The sequence below is a fragment of the Heptranchias perlo genome, chromosome 35, assembly GCF_035084215.1.
Source record: "Heptranchias perlo isolate sHepPer1 chromosome 35, sHepPer1.hap1, whole genome shotgun sequence".
Taxonomy (NCBI): Eukaryota; Metazoa; Chordata; class Chondrichthyes; order Hexanchiformes; family Hexanchidae; genus Heptranchias; species Heptranchias perlo.
In genome coordinates this window covers 13,060,368-13,077,700 of record NC_090359.1, presented here as the reverse complement: position 1 = coordinate 13,077,700, position 17,333 = coordinate 13,060,368, and the positions used below count along the sequence as shown (strand labels likewise).

Genomic DNA, 17,333 nt, shown 5'->3' with positions numbered 1-17,333 from the left:
TGACTGAGCACTAATTTATAAAATTGTGTCTCCTCGTTCTTCATTCCGCCATCAGAGGAAATTGATTCTCAATCTAATCTATCAAATCATTTTAACATTTTAAACACCTCAATTAGATCGCCCCTCAAACTTCTATATCAACGCAATACAAGCCACGTTTATGCAACCTGCCCTCATAACTTAACCCTCTCAGCCCGGGTATCATTATGGTGAATCTGCATTGCACCACCTCCAAGGCCAACATATCCTTCCGAGGATGTGGTGCCCAAAACTGAATGCAGTACTCCAGATGGGGTCTGACCAAAGCTCCATACAGCCTGTGAAAGTAGCTGGGAGGGGAATAGAAATGGTGGTGAGGATACGCGTTGGTGGCGGGGCTGAACACGATGGCTTCAGTCTTCGCAATGTTAAACTGAAGGAAATTGGGGCTCATCCAAGATTGGATGTCGGACAAGTATCCTGACCACACACAGGTAGTGGAGGTAGAGTTAATGCACATGGCTCGGGCTGAATTGGGCACGTTGCACACTGAATGTAACCGTGCTGAACTGGACCTGTCCACATCATACGCAGAGATGTGGGTTAAAGTGGGTGTACGACCAGGATCGAGAAATTGGCTGCGTTTTCCGGTTGCAGAAGGAGAGTGTCTCTGATCAGTTATACCTTGTGCTGAGATCTGTTAATTCAGCATTAAGAGGTGTTTAAACCCGGGGTCTTCCTCGTGTACAAGGCTCACCCTCACCAATGGCAGCTGCCTGTCAAGCTTTTCATTATCTTTTCTGAAGAAATGTAATCGGGATCATACTGTGGTTTCTCGGTATTTCACTTTAGAGCTGTGTCAGATCCAATTTCATCAAAACAAAAACACGAGCCTGGCAACGGCTGCACTAATCTGTTTGTATCAATTACTGTAATTAATATAAAAGACCAAAGCACCGAATTGTCTCCCTGGAGGCTGACATCAGGTATAACTGTGTCAACCCTTGAATGTAGAGCAGAGCTTCTTATAGAAATGCACGGTTCACCTAAAGGACTGTTATTTGCCATTTATTATCCCATCCTTGCAGCTATCAGTGTTCCAGGTAAAGTATTGTAGTTAGTTATTAGTTATGGAAATCGTTGTTTAACTGCATCACTGCTCTAGTTTACTGGTATCGTTTCTCCCTTTTAATTGTATCGTTTCTCCCCTTTAATGATATAATTTCTCCACTTTACCGGTATAATTTCTTCTCTTTAACAGTATAATTTCTCTCCTTTAACTGTATAATTTCTCCCCTTTACCAATATTTCTCCCCTATAATAGTGCAATCTCTCCCCTTTAAATGTATAAATTCGCCGCTTTTACTATCACTTCTCCCCTGTGACTGTGTAATTTCTCCCCTTCAACAGTATAAATATCTGCCTTTTTTGTGTCACCTTTAATTATATCATTTCTGCTCTTTACCGGTGTAATTTATCCCTTTAATGGTATCATTTCTCCCCTTCAATGGTATAATTTCTCTCCTTAAACGGTATCATTTCTCTGCTTTAACTGTATCGTTTCTCCCCTTTAACTGTGCGCTTCTCGGCTTTACCAGTACCACTACCTGATGTGTTATTGGCCCTGTTACTGTAGGAGTGCAGAGATCTCGGAGGATTGTAGGGCTGGAGGAGGCTACAGAGATTGGGAGGAGCGAGGCTGAGTATTTGAGTACAAGGATAAGAATTTTAAAATTGAGGTGTTGTCGGAAAGGGAGCCAATGTAGATCAGTGAGCCCAGGGGTGATGGGTGAACAGGACTTGTTGCGAGTTATGATACCAGCTGCAAAATTTTGGATGCGCTCAAGTTTACGGAGGGTGCAAGGCAGGAGGCCAGCCAGGAGAGCATTGGAATAGTCGAGTTTAGAGGTCACAACAGCATGGATGAAGGTTTCAGCAGCAGATGAGCTGAGGCAGGGGCAGAGACCAGTAGTTACGGAGGTGGAAGGTGGTGACCTTGGTGGTGGAGAGGATATGGGTCCGAAACTGCACTCAGAGTCAAATAGGACGCCAAGATTGTGAACAGTCTGGTTCGGCCTCAGAAAATGGCCAGGAACAGGGATGGAGTCGATGGCGAGGGAAGGGAGTTTGTGGCTGAAAGGAAGACAATGTTTTCATCTGTTATCACGGTGTACATGTAGGTCTATTGTGTTATTGTAAGTGAATTGTCACACTGTTCTCACCGTGTAGATGTAGTTCTATTGTGTTATGAACATTATTTCTGTGGGTGAATTATCCCACTGTTATTCCGGTGTATATGTAGTTATGTTGTGTTTATTGGTGCTGCACTGTGGAAGGTGTACTCTGTTATATCAGAGAATATATTGTATTGCTGCCGTTGTGTTGTGAGTGGTATTATCACGTTATTATAAGATATGTAGGAAATTATTTTGTTCCTTGCTGCAGACTGACTGGTGGTGGGGTTCGGTTCTACAGACGCTCTCAACCCTCGGGTACCGAGACCATTCCTTTTTACTCAGGGCATTTCCACTCTAATTGTGAAGTTGCCCCTGAAGATATATCGGAGCCTCTACAGATGAATAAGAAGTGGAACCGCTGGCGATCCGCTAAACAGCAACATCAGGGTGAAAATTCTCTGCGTTTGATGCCAGCATTCCAGGCACCAATACAGGATGGTTCACTGATAGTTACGGTTTCATTAATTAAAGCAAATTAAATCAAAAATATGTAATACTGATTGGATGTATTAATAATTCAACCAATTACAGACGTAACTGTATAATCGTGAAGCTACTGGTTGAATTTAATCTCTGGATTTATTCATTACTGACTGGGTTTATTAAATGATTCATTTACTTGTCTTCGTTTTGATAATTATTTACAGCACGGAATAATTTCAACAAGTTCTTTATCGATTGAGATTATTCAGTGATTAAATAATTCCCGACTGAATTTAATAACTGACTTGATTGAAGGGATATTATTGGGCAGCCAATTATTGACAAAAATATAAACAATGTAACAAGTGTCCGTTTTATGAATGAATCTGGATTTGCTCCAAACTTAGACCGCGCTGTGTTTGTGCTTCCAACAGTGAATAATTCGACAGCTTGGATTGTAGGTAATTGGTAGAAGGGCTAGACTGGAGCTGAGGAGAAATTATTTTCACCCAGAGGGTGGTGGGAGTCTGGAACTCAGTGCCTGAAAGGGTGGGAGAGGCAGAAACCCTCAACTCATTAAAAAAGTCCTTGGATGTGTACTTGAAGTACTGTAACCCACAGGGCTACAGACCGAGTGCTGGAAAGGGGGATAAAGCTGGATAGCTCTTTTTCAGTCGTCACGGACATGATGGGCCGAATGGCCTCCTTCTGTGCAGTAACTTTCTCTGATTCTATGAATTCATCGGATGAGAGCGATTTGGGCTCCGACAGGACATGGTCGGTTTTAAATGCAAGTTTTTTGTACTTTATTGGTTGTTTCCAGTTTCATTGTCAATTCTTTTATTATTTATTCTCTTAAAAAATCTTCTGTAACACGTTTATTTTCCTGTCACCTAATCTTCGCATTTATTATGAACCATTTTACTGATTCTTTAAGATTTGTTTCTTTTCTTGTCTATTTGACGTTCCCGCATTGGTTTTAATGGGTTTCTTGTTCCCATTATGTTTTATTATATTCATTTACATTCTGAAGTCTTTGGCCTGTCTGATTTCAATGCGGATGATTATTTTAGCACAGATACAGGTGTCCAGAGGGTAAGGATCGGTTTTCAACTCAGGATCAAGTGTCAAAGCTATAAGTTTCACACAGAATCCTGTCAATTGGATTATTTTGCTGGGAGTCGGATCATTAACGCTCCTGTTCTCTCTCACACACGTACACATGCTCTGTCTCTCTCCTTCTCTCTTACAGCTAACTTGGCGGTGATTGTGATCCTGTCCCGAGGAAGGTGCGGTCTCTCCAGATGTATCACTTCCTACCTGGTGTCCATGGCGGTGACGGATCTCCTGGTCATTATCACGGCTGTGATATTAAACCGCATTGTTGGTATTTATTTGCCATTCAGTTTCCTGTCCATCACTCCGGTCTGTTCTCTCAGTTTTGTGTTAATTTATGCAATCAGAGACAGTTCTGTCTGGGTAACGGTCGTGTTCACCTTTGATCGATTTGTAGCCATTTGCTGCCAGAAGCTGAAAACAAAATATTGCACCGAGAAAACGGCGGCTGTGGTTATCGGAACGGTCTGTGTCCTGAGCTGTTTAAAAAATACATTCTGGTATTTTATATATGAACCTTTGTATACAATTAACAACATACCCTGGTTCTGCAACATCAAGTTAATATTTTACACCTCACCCGCATGGGCTGCATTTGACTGGATTCACCGCATTTTAACCCCTTGTCTCCCATTCATTGTGATTTTATTGCTCAATGCTCAGACCGTCAGACACATTTTAGCGGCCATTAGAATCCGCAGAAGACTCCAGGTCCGCAGCAACGTTGAGAATCAGAGTGACCCAGAGATGGAGAACCGGAGGAAATCCATCGTTTTGCTCTTCTGTATCTCGGGCAGTCTCATCCTGTTATGGTTGTTGTTTCTTATAACTTTCCTCTATGTGCGAATTGCGAACGTTAGTTATTTCTCAGGTTCCAATTTCGATGATTCAAATTTTATTCTGGAGGAAAGCGGATTTATGCTTCAGCTTTTGAGTTCCTGCCTAAACCCGTTTATTTATGCAGGGACCCAGAGTAAATTCAGAGACGAGTTAAAGAATATGGTGAAATATCCACTGACTCTAATTGTTAAATTATTTAAATAATGAAAATAGTAAAATCCAGCCTCAATTGCTCCTTATATTCCATCCTGTACACCTCTCGTTCCTCTCACACACTGCCTGCCCTCTCAGATACACAGTCACTCACTCTGAGATCCTTTCCCACTGTAAATTTACGAAAGTATAAGGAAAACTACATCATTGCACAATTCAGTGTTGTTTCCTGTTCTGTTAGTTTCCAGTTCTCTTGTCGGTGCTGACTCAGGCCTGGTGCATTCCCACCAGCCCCGAGGGCCCTCGAGTATCTCCACATTCATGTGGGAGACAGAGTCCGAGCTCTGTTCTGTTGTTGGATATCAAGTTTAACTGTTTAATGAAGGGACCTCAATATCCCCCCTGGGAATGGTTTGGATTTTGAGGATAGTATACTCTCTGAAATGGCAACACACACTGTGCCCACCCATTGTTCTCCACTCACTGGGCACCGCCCCACAGCCACACTCGTGTGTCCATAAACATAAGAATTGCTGGATGGAAAAAGACCAAGGTCCATCCAGCTCGCATTCCACTATCCGGTTAGTCACATGATACAACGACAATGGGGTTGTTGACTAATCATAGCGATCAATCTCTATCAATGAATCCACAACAGACCCAGACACAAGGCCAGGAATCCCCCAGTCATCGAGAGCATTGGGAACCATAGGCCCAAAGGCACCTGTTCCTCCCAAACATGTGACACTTACCACATGTCATGTCTCAAATTACTCATATACTGAAATGAGAAATGTTATTTTCTGTAAGATTCTATCTAATTTGCATTTGAATGATTCAATATGAACTGCTTTCACCACCTCCCTGGGGAACCTGTTCTATAGAGTGACCACTTGCTCACTGAAATATTCTTTATGGAGCTTAGTTTTGAATTTACCTGGCTTCAAGTGCAGGCCGTCTCCTCTGGTTCCACTCTTCTGGACATGGTGAAATATTTTGTCACAGTCTACATTATCCAGTCGATTTAGAAACCTAAAAACAGCAATAGTATCACCTCTAAACATTCCCGTTTCCAGTGAGAACATGCCCAATTTACATAATCACTCAACATAATTCAATCCCTCCACCCGCTCAATCATTCTGATTGCTCTCTTCTCTATCCTTTCAATAGCTGCATTATGCTTTTTGTACTGTGGTGACCAGAACTGTACACAGCATTGTAAGTGCGATTGCACCTATAATTTTACAGTAGCAGGATTCCCAAACTATTTCGGCTCAATATTGACCTTTAAATGCATCTCAGCATCTGATTTGCTTTCCTCACTGCCGCCGAGCATTGATGCGACAGCTTCAATTTATTATCAATCTACTCCCCCCGATCTTTTTCATTGCCATGGACATTATTTTCTTTCCAGTTAAGTAATGGATTCCCCCAGTGATCTACGCTTGGCCCCCTCCTATTCTTCATTTACATGCTGCCCTTCGCCGACATCATCCTAAAACACGACATCAGATTCTACATGTACACTGATGACACACAGCTCTACCTCACCATCACCTCTCTCCACCCCTCCACTGCCTCTGAGTTGTCATATTGCTTGTCCATCATCGAGCAGTGGATGAGGAGAAATTTCCTCCAATTAATTATTGGGAAGACCGAATCCATTATCTTCAGTCCCTGTCACAAACTCCGTTTCCTCCCCACCAAATCCATCTCTCTCCGTGGCCACTCTCTGAGGATGAACGAGACTGTTAGCAACCCAGGCGTCCTATTTGACCCTAAGCTGAACTTCTGACCACATATCTTCTCCATCACCAAGACCGCCTGTTTCCACCTCCTGTAAAATTGTCCGTCTCCGCCCCTGCCTCAGCTCATCTGCTATTAAATCCTCATCCATGCCTTAGTTATATCTGGGCTCCACTATTCCAATGCTATCACTGCTGTCCTTCCAGCTTCCACCCTCCGTAATTTTGAGCTCATCCAAAACTCTGCTGCCCATATCCTTACTCGCACCAACTCCCATTCACTCATCACCCCTGTGCTCGCTGTCCTACATCGGCTCCTGGTCTGGCAACACCTCGAATTAAAAATTCTCACCTTTATGTTCAAATCCCTCCATGGCCTCGCCCCTTCCTATCTTTAGCCCTACAGCCCACCAAGAACTCTGCGTTCATCCAACTCTGGTCTCGTGTGCATCCCGATTTCCATTGCACCACAATTGGTGGCCGTGGCTTCAGTTGTCTCAGCCCTAAGCTCTGGAACTTCCTCCCTAAACCTCTCCACTTCTCTCTCCTCCCATCTAACACGCTTCGTAAAACCTACCTCTTTGACCAAGTTTTTGGTCACCTGTCCTAATATCTCATTATGTAGCTCGGTGTCAAATTTTGTCTGATAACCATCACATGAAGCATTTTATTGTGTTAAAGGTGATCTATAAATGGACGTTGTTTTTATTGTTGTTGCAATAGTTCATTCCTGGTTTTTTTTGTCCCCGTGTGAAGCACTTTGCATTCCTCTACATTAAATTTCATCTGCTACCTGTCTGTCCGATGCCCAAGTATTTAAATCCTCCTGTAGCTTATCCTGTTCAGTTTTGCAGTCTACCATCTTCATCAGCTTTGCATCATCTGTAAATTTACGCTTAGTTCCAGATCACTTATGAAGATATTAAACAAAAGAGGTCCAAAACAGATCACTGTGGAACCCCACTGGTAACATTCTTGCAAGCTGATGACAATCCCTCTACCACTGCCCTCTGGATTCTATCGGTGAACAAATTACACACCCACTGAAAAACATTTCCACTCATTTCCGCATTCTTTGTTTTCAGTACCAGACTTTCGAGAGGAACTGTATCAAAGGCCTTCCTGAAATCCATGTACACCACATCCACTACCTTACCAATATCACACTCCTTTGCCACACATTCAAATAAAACTAGTGAGCTAGATTGGCAAGACTTCCCCTTTCATGAACGCAAATTGTCTATCTTTTAAGGTTATATTTCTATTCACAAGCTCCTTGAACTTACCTTTAATAAGGATTTCCATAACTTTACCCACAATGGACGTTAAACTCACTGGTCAGTAGTTTCCTCAGTGAATTTTGCTGCCTTTTTAACAATAGGAGTAACATCTGCCTTTCTCCAGTCCCCATCATATTGGAAATTAGCAAATGTAACTCCTCTGTTCAAGAAAGAATGGCGACAGAAAGCAGGAAACTACAGGCCAGTTAGCTTAACATCTATCTTCGGGAAAATGTTAGAATTTGTTATTAAGGAGGTTGTAGCAGGGCACTTAGACAATCTCAATGCAATCAGGCAGAGTTAATACGGCTTTGTGAAAGGGAAATCGTGTTTGACTAATTAATTAGAGTTCTTTGAGGAAGTAACAAGCAACGTGGATAAAGGGGATCCTGTGGATGTGGTGTACTTTGATTTCCAGAAGGCTTTTGACAAGGTGCCACATCAAAGGCTACCACACAAAATAAGAGCTCATGGTGTAGGGGTAATATATTAGTATGGATAAAGGATTGATTAGCTAACAGGAAACAGAGAGTAGGCATAAATGGGTCATTTTCAGGTTGGCAAGGTGTAACGAGTGGAGTGCCACAGGGATAAGTGCTTGGAACTCAACTATTTACAATCTATATCAATGACTTGGATGAAGGGACCGAATGTATGATTGCTAAATTTTCTGATGACACAAAGGCAGATAGGAAAGTAAGTTGTGAAGAGGACATAAGGGGTCTGCAAAAGGATACAGATAGGTTAAGTAAGTGGTCAAAAATTTGACAGATGGAGTCCAATGTGGGAGAATGTGAACTTGCCCACTTGGCAGGAGGAATTCAAAAGCAGTATATTATTTAAATGGAGAGAGATTGCAGAACTCTGAGGTACAGAGGGATCTGGGTGTCCTAGTACATGAATCACAAAAAGTTGGATTGCAGGTACAGCAAGTGATTGGGAAGGTAAATGGAATGTTGCTATTTATTGCAAGGGGACTGGAATATAAAAATCGAGATGTTTTGCGACAGTTGTACAGAGCATTGGTGAGAACACATCTGGAATGCTGTATGCAATTTTGGTCTCCTTATTTAAGAAAGGACAATAATTGCTTTGGAGGCGGTTCAAAGAAAGTTCACTCGATCGATTCCTGGGATGACGGAGTTATTTTATGAGGAAAGGTTGGACAAGTTGGGCCTGTTGGAGTTGGCGCTTAGAAGAATGAGAGGTGATCTCAGGGGACTAGAAGGGGTAGATGCTGAGGTGATGTCTCCCCTTGTGGGAGAGTCTCGAACGAGGGCCCTCAGTTTAAGAATAAGGGGTCTCCATTTAAGACGGAGATGAGGACACATTTTTTTCTCTCACAGGATCGTAAATCTGTGGAACTCCCTTCCCCAAAGAGCGGTGGGGGCAGGATCATTGAATATTTTTAAGGCTGAGTAAGATAGATTCCTGCTTAACAAGGGAGTCAAAGGATCTGGTCGGTAGACGGGAAAGTAAGGTTGAGATCACAATCAGATCGCCATGAGCTTATCAAATGGCAGAGCAGGCTCGAGGGTCCGAATGGCCTACTCGTATTTTCGTAAAAGATGGTGGAGCTAGATTCAATCGTAACTTTAAAAGGATAATTCGATAAATACTTGAAAAGGAAAAAATTGCAGAGTTTATGGTTATAGAGCACGGGAATGGGAGTAATTGGGTACCTCCTTCAAAGAGCTGGCACTGGCACGATGGGTCGAATGGCCTCCTTCCATGCTGTGAGATTCTAGGATTGTATATTTTCCATATATTTGGTTCTCTAAGAAGAACAATGACAGGCTGTCTGAGCAAAGCAGATGTTCAAAAGGCTCAAAAGCACGAGGCATCAAAGAATCACGTGTAGATTTCAGCCCAAAGATGTTTTTTTCTGCACCAGTCATCAGCACAGCACAGACCTCTGAAACACAACCAGTCACTCCTTCCAATATCACAGAGCCAGAAACAGACCAGCTCTCAGTTTGCTTAAGAGTGAGTGCTGAACTCATCACATGGTATCTGCACTAAACTGGCAATTAGAATCTCCTAATCACTTGGCTGTTTGTTAATACGGGAAAAAAATCAGATTTTAACTGACCTGCCCTTTTCAATCCATTTATTGATCATTCACAGAGGCCCAAAAGAGACCTCTTAGAGTGTCTGAATCAGCTGTACTAATGATGATCTCTTAGTTCTTAGCGATGAACGTGATGAAAACATATGTCGCTCATTGATTTTGGTGTCAGAGGGTTAGATATTTATCTCACGGTGGGGGAGAGATGAATAAGATGAAATAAAGCGAGTGTCTGAGGTAATGTTTGAATGACCGACACCAATCCGTAATTTGTACAATGCTGAATGTGTCAATTCAAAATGTGGATTTCCAATGGATTCTCTGCAATGTTAACACAAATCCGTTTGTTCCACAGGAGGTGGTCGGGGTTCTGGTCACTGGAAATGTTTGAATTCAGAAAAGTTATTCTCTTGAATTTCTATATACTTCAGTTCCCAGAACGAATAATTGCAGACTCTCTGGGTACATTTTCTGCTTGGCGAGCTGGCGTAAAACTGGCCTTGCAGATTGACCGCTCGTTATTAAATTCACTTCAACTGCTCCGACCAGCAGTCGGTCCACACACTGATGGGCATCTGCATCCATTTCGAGCTGGCCTCGGGGGCCAGGGTGAGCCAAAGTAAGAGTGAGGCCATGTTCTTTGGCAGTTGGGAGACCCGGTCCTTTGTCCCCTTCACTGTCAGATCCGACTACCTGAAGGTTTTGGGGATCTGGTTCAAGGGGCCCCTGGCCGGTCGAAAGAACTGGGAGGAGCGGATCACTAAGGCCAAACAGAAGCTTGATATGTGGGTGGGGCGATCCCTCTCCATAACCGGCAGGAACCTGGTGATAAGGTGTGAGGTACTCACCGTGTTGCTCTACGTGACCCAGCACTGGCCCGTTCCCCAAATCTCCGCCGTCACAGTCACCCGAGATATCCTCCACTTTCCCTGGAGGTCCAAGGTAGAATGTGTCCGCAGGGTCACCATGTACAAGCTTCCAGACAAATGGGGAAAGAGCGTCTACAATGCTGCTCTGATCCTGACAGCCACCTTTGTGTGTGGCTGCCTCAGGATATGTGTAGAGCCCCAGTACGCAGATACCAAGTGTCACTAGGTGCTGAGTTTCTACCTGGCCAACACACTGAGAAGGCTGGGTCTGGCTGTGCTGGCCGAGCAGGTGCAGGATGTCCCGTCGAGCTGGACCTTTCCCCGCTATCTGTCCCAGGTGTAGAAGTTCCTGAGGAGTAACCCCTTCGAACACAAGGCCGTCAGACCGTGGTGAACGCGAAACGTCCTGAGAACCCTTTCTTAAATAAAGAGACCAAAACTGTAATTCCAGTTGTGGTCTCACCAAAGTCCTGTACAATTGCAACAAAATCCTTACTCATGTATTCCAAACCCTTGAAGTAAAGGCCAACATTTCATTTGCCTTCCTAATTGCTTGCTGTACCTACATGTTAACTTTTTGTGTTTCTTATACCAGGACACTCAAGTCTCTCTGAACACGAACATTTAATAGTTGCTCATCATTTTAAAAATATTCTGTTTTTCTATACTTTCTACTAAAGTGAATAACCTCACATTTCCCCACATTATACTCCATCTTCCACCTTCTTGCCCATTCACTTAACCTGTCTATAAACCTTTGCAGACTATTTGTGTCCTCCTCACAGATGCTTTGTATCGTCAGAGATCTTCAATACATTACACTAATATAGATTGTAAATAGCTAAGGCCCTATTACGGTCGGCATTGCTCGCTGATAAGTCAAGGGTAACATCCCTGAGGGGACATTGGTCCCAGCACCGTTGAGGTGCAACCCGTCCATCTTGTACGGGTCTTCAGTATCAATCAAAGTGAACAATGACGCCCGTGTAATGATGTTTCCTGACCTGCTGAGTGTTGCCAGCAATTTCTGGGATTATTTTTGGGCGTTCACAAGAGCAGTTTTCCTGACAACCTGCAACTTGCCTCAAGGGCGCAGCTTCAATGCACAACTTTCTTGTGCTCTTCTCACACACAAGGTCAAACTTTACTTTCCGACACACGCGCTATAAAATCTGCCGTTTCCGCACACAGCGTCCTGCGCAACGAGAATTCAAAAGTCCTTCCGCTCATGGCCTGTAATCACCCCTTTTTTTCGCCACAGGCGCTCTTTACATTTATTCTCTACTCGATTCAATGGCAGGCTTCAACAGAACTATTAAGATCAAGGCGGAACACTTCCGATCTTACTGCACCGCCCCAACTTGCCAAATGTGAACCTTTCAACCGCCATTCGCAGCTCTGTTGCGCTGCCCGTCGCTCACGCAACTCAACTGCTGAGAGAAAAGAGCCAACAAGCATCAAAACAAAAACCAGTTGTTCAGTTACCATCCCCTGGATCACAAGATTCTCCAAGTAAATTTCGTGAACAATCGGGCGGCTGTCTTTCCAGAGACCAGCCCTGCTGTCGTCGTGTTTGTCTGTCGAGCGGTCACGCAGATCGAAATGTATCGACTGGTTTCAAGGCACAAATGAACATTGGTGCGAATGGGACATGTGCCCAATAGAAACAGCGGTCGGAGCAGAACAAACTCAAAGGCATGAGATCGTGAAAGTGAATGTTAGAGTCGGCAATGCCGCAGGAAAGTGTCCATGAAATGGAAGGAGGAATGGAAAGGCGGCCTATTGATTGTGGAAGGAAGAAAAAGCTGGGAGAAGAGGCGGGTTTGAACTGTGGAACATCAAGTACAGGCATGTGAGAGTGCTGGGATTTGATGGAATAAATAGGTTTTCGCCACCAACAAAAAATGTTTTTCTCATGTATTAAATATTGATATATTGTTGCATTATATTCGCAAGCGTGGGAGAGAACAAAAGTAGCAGCGCACACTATGCGGTGACTCGGATTCGAACCGAGGTTGCTGCGGCCACAACGCAGAGTACTAACCACAATACGATCACGGCACCACATGTCAGTGGGTGAGACTCTGCCCGAACTATTTAAATAGCACCATTAACGTAGCGAAACGTCCCAAGGCGCTTCACAGGAGATTTTAAACAAAATTTGACCCCGAGCCACAGAAGGAGATATCAGAAGCAAAATACTGCCGATGCTGGAAATTTGAAATAAAAACAGAAAATGCTGTAAATAATCAGCAAGTCAAGCAGCGTCTGTGGAGAGAGAAACAGAGTTAACTTTTCAGGTCGATGACCCTTGGTCAGAAATGGAAAAAGTTGAAGATTAAACAGTTTTTAAGCAAGTCCAGCGTCAGGAAAAGGGATGGGGGAGGAAGGGGAGGGGAGGAAAGAACAAAAGGGAAGGACTCTGATAGGGTGGAGGGCAGGAGTGATTAAATGACAAAAGGGATGATGGTGCAAGGCAAGGAGGGTGGTAATGGGACAAGTAAAGAAACAAAAGATGGGTCCAGAGGAGCTGTAAATGGCAAAATTTGAACCACAATCAGCACTTGCTGTCCGAAAAAATGTGATCAGTGTTTATGATCTGAAGTTATTGAAATCAATGTTGAGTTCAGAAGGTTGTAAAGAGCCTGATCGAAAGATGAGGTGCTGTTTCTCGAGCTTATGTTGAGCTTCATTGGAACGGAGTAAGAGGCCGAGGACAGAGAGGTCAGAGTGGGAGTGGGACCGGGAATTAAAATGGCAAGCGACCGGAAGCTCAGGGTCACGCTTGTGGACTGAGCGGAGGTGTTCAGCAAAGCTATTACAAATAAATCGCTGTTTCACCTGGAAGGAATGTTTGGGGCCCTGGAAGGTGGGAAGGGAGGAGGTGAAAGGTCAGGTGTTGCATCTCCTGCACTCGCATGGGAAGGTGCCGAGGGGAGGAGAGCGAGTGTTGGGGGTGATGGAAGAGTGGACCAGGGTTTCCTGGAGGGAGCGGTCCCTTCGGAAGGCTGAAAGGGGAGGGGAGGGGAAGATGTTTGTGGTGATGGTGGAAGTGGCGGAGGATGATACGTTGAATGTGGAGGCTGGTGGGGTGGAAGGTAAGGACAAGGGGACCTACCGTGGTTCTGGGAGGGAGTGGAATGGATAAGGACAGAAGTGCAGGAAATAGGACGGACACAGTCGAGGCCAAGTCAACTGCAGTGGAGGGGAATCCTCTGTTGAGGAAAAATGAAGACATATCAGAAGTAGTGTTGTGGAAAGTGGCATCGTCAGAACAGACGCGACGGAGAAAGAAAAACTGTGAGAATGGGATAGAAACAGCGGTCGTAGCAGAACAAATAAGATCGTGAAAGTGAATGTTAGAGTCGGCAATGCCGCAGGAAAGTGTCCCTGAAATGCAAGGAGGAAAGGAAAGCCGGCCTATTGATTATGGAAGGAAGAAAAAGCCTGGAGAACAGACCGTTTTGAACTGTGGAACATCAAGTCCAGGCATGTGAGAGTGCTGGGATTTGAAGGAATGGATAGGTTTTCACCAGCAACAAAAAAAATTTCTTTCATGTGCTGAAGATTGATTTCTTGCTGCATTCTATTCACAAATGTGGCAGAGGACAAAAGCGGTAAACAAAACTGTACTGTAACTCGGATTCCTGCGACCACAACGCAGAGTGTGGACCAGGATACGATCACGGCGACGCACATCAGCTGCGGCAGTCGTGCCCGAACAACAGCAATGTCGCGCACGGTGCTGGTTGGAAAAGAAGGATGTTTGGTGATGTGGTTAAAGTATTAAGCACTTTAAATTCTGGCAGCGGTGGGATCGGAACCCATATCTCTACAGAGACTGGATTTTAATCCAGCGCCTTAGACCGCTCGGCCACACTACCATTTGATAGTTTTTTCTCATAATTTGCTATCTAATGATTGAAATGCGGCTTTCTTGCTTTTTGACCTTTGAGTCGAGGATTTTCCATTGAACGAATAAAATAAATGGACTTTCTGAGCAATGTTCATGCGACGAGGTGACCGAGTGGTTGAGGTGATGGATTCCTAATCCACTGTGCTCTGCACGCATGGTTTTTATCCCATCCGCGCCATTATTGCATTTATCGTTTGATGTGTTGGTTCCTTCCTTGTATTCATCCAGAAGTCCTGGGCCTCGGTCCAACCCGAAGCCACGGTGGATGAACTTTGCATTGCTCGCTGAACTCTGCTCAAATCTGCAAAGTCCTGAGGTGTTGCGAGTGTGAGATGTGAATAACGTGAAGTATCAATCAAAGTGCACAATGACACCCCGGGAAAGCAAGTATCTCTCCACAGATACTGCGATTTATTTATTTATCCAACTGTCATTGGCGAAATGACCGAATGTGTTTATTTATATATCTGTATGGGTAAGGAAAACCCCATTTTGATCATTTCCAGGAAACAGTCAAGTACAGAAATTAGTTTGTCAAACTCATAACGACCGCTGGGATTTGCTGATTGAAAATTTCAATGGAAATTGAGACCGTCACTCAGTATTGGAACAAATATACCCGCTGGGGTTTCGGGGTTGTTATCGGTTTATTTATATCACGGAGGAACCCATTTTAAACTCGGTGAAGGTGCAAATCTAACGATGGATTTAAAATTTATCACCTCAACCACTGCTCAGTTAAAATCGCAATGAGTGATCGCTCGGTAACACAGCGTGCATCCAGCCGTCTCCGTTCAATCATATTCTGATAGTGACAATCACCTGTTTATTTTTTTTTCTGTTCTATTTTTCTCTGTAGTTTTGTAAGAAGAAGACAGCCGAGGACATAAAATTAAAAGTTGGCGTCTTAAAAATGCTTCCCCCCTGTCGGGGAATTAAACCCCGGACGAAGGCAGGGCAACTCACCACGATAAGAGAGAAAGAAAGAACAGAAGAAAGACAGAGTCAGTTGTTCGTTGTCTAACAAAGAGATGGAAATGTGAAAGGTTCTTACAACAGTGGCCCGTGGACAATTAAACAAACTGTCATCAAATAAACAGTGAAAAGAAATGCACTGACACATGAAGCATGTCGAACACCATCTGGGATGAGTGTACATTCAATATAGCAGTTCCTCGTTAGTATAGTGGTGAGTATCTCCTGCTTGTCACACGGGAGACCGGGGTTCAATTCCCCGATGAGGAGTTTATAACTTTATCGCATTTGAAAGCTTCACTTTTGTTTATCTGCAGAAAATACAGTGTGGAACTGACTCAGAGTTGACTCCCACTTGCCTCACTTTAATTTTGCTGATGTTCCAGCGGTTTTAAAATCTGCTCTCTGCGTCACTCTTCACCTCGATGTTAAACTGGATTCTGTGATGGTGGGGATCTCGTGAGGAGGCCGAGATGGATCATCCACTCGGCACTTCTGGCTGAAGATGGTTGTCTCTCTCCGTTCCTCTCTCTGTCGGTCCGCCTCTCTCTGTTTCGGGCTGGTGACTGAGACCCGGTCTGTTCACAGCGCGATCCTCCGTTTTATTTCTTGCCTATTACTGTGGTTCTCACATCGAGCTGAAAAGTGAGGCAGAGAGCAGATTTGAAAATCGCTGTGAAATCAAATTTTGGAAGTGGGCAAGGCCGAGTCAGTTTTTCATTGTATTTTCCACATCCAATATTACAGATAAATGAAAGTGAAACTTTTCAAGGCAGCAATAACATCCTCATCAGAGAATGGAACACCAGTCTCCCAGGGGAAAGGCGGGGATACTCAGCACGACAGTAACAAGGAATTGGTCAAAATGGGGTTTTCATTACTTGTAAAGATATACAAAAAATACATTTGTTTCTTTTGCAAATGACAGTTGCATAAATAAATAAATCGCAGTATCTGTGGGGAGATACTCGCTTTACCGGGGCGTCATTGTGCACTTTGATTGATACTTCACGTTATTCACATCTGACACTCGCAACACCTCCGGGCGCCAATCAGGACTTTGTTGATTTGAGCAGAGTTCAGTGAGCAATGCAAAATTCATCCACCGTGGCTTCGGATTGGACCGAGGCCCAAGACTTCTGATTGAATATTGGGAAGGAACCAACACATCAAACGGTAAATGCAATAATGGCGCGGATGGGATACAAAACCATGCGTGCAGAGCACAATGGATAAACAGACCATCACCTCAACCACTCGGCCACCTCGTCGAATGAACATTGCTCAGAAAGCCCATTTATTTTATTCGTTCAATGGAAAATCCTGGATTCAAAGGTCAAAAAGCAAGAAAACCACATTTCAATCACCAGATAGCAGAAGCTGAACACATTAGTATTAGGTGGTAGTGTGGCCGAGCGGTCTAAGGGGCTGGATTAAGGCTCCAGTCTCTTCGGGGGCGTGGGTTCGAATCCCACCACTGCCAGAATTTAAAGTGCATGTTTTTTAACCAGATGACCAAACATCCTTCTTTTCCAAGCAGCACCGTGCGCGAGATTGCTCTTGTTCGGGCACGACTGCCCCACCTGATGTTCGTTGCCGTGATCCTATCGTGGTTCATTCTCTGCGTTATGATCGCAGTAATTTCGGCTCGAATACGAGTTTCAATTCTGTTTCAATTACGTCTTTCATCCTTTGCCACATTTGCTAATAGAATGCAGCAAGAAATCAATC

At 44.0% G+C, this 17,333-nt stretch overlaps 1 protein-coding gene and 1 non-coding gene across 2 annotated transcripts; both read left to right on the top strand.

The window, feature by feature from the left end:
• Window positions 1–1,012: 1,012 nt before the first annotated feature.
• LOC137302078 (probable G-protein coupled receptor 139) lies at window positions 1,013–4,799 on the top strand. Its single transcript, XM_067971765.1, has 2 exons — window positions 1,013–1,082; window positions 3,892–4,799. Exons 1-2 carry the CDS (start codon window positions 1,013–1,015, stop codon window positions 4,797–4,799), a joined length of 978 nt encoding a protein of 325 aa, XP_067827866.1.
• Window positions 4,800–17,003: 12,204 nt separating this feature from the next.
• Window positions 17,004–17,085, top strand: trnal-aag (transfer RNA leucine (anticodon AAG)). Its single transcript has one exon. It is a non-coding gene; the product is annotated as a tRNA-Leu (tRNA).
• The last annotated feature ends 248 nt before the right edge of the window (window positions 17,086–17,333 follow it).

What these genes read in the sequence shown, in the direction of transcription:
- LOC137302078 (XM_067971765.1), top strand. Translation starts at nt 1,013, where the DNA reads ATGCACGGTTCACCTAAAGGACTGTTATTTGCCATTTATTATCCCATC. An exon ending in TGCAGCTATCAGTGTTCCAG is followed by an intron (nt 1,083 to 3,891) that starts GTAAAGTATTGT and finishes TCTCTCTTACAG; the next exon opens with CTAACTTGGCGGTGATTGTG.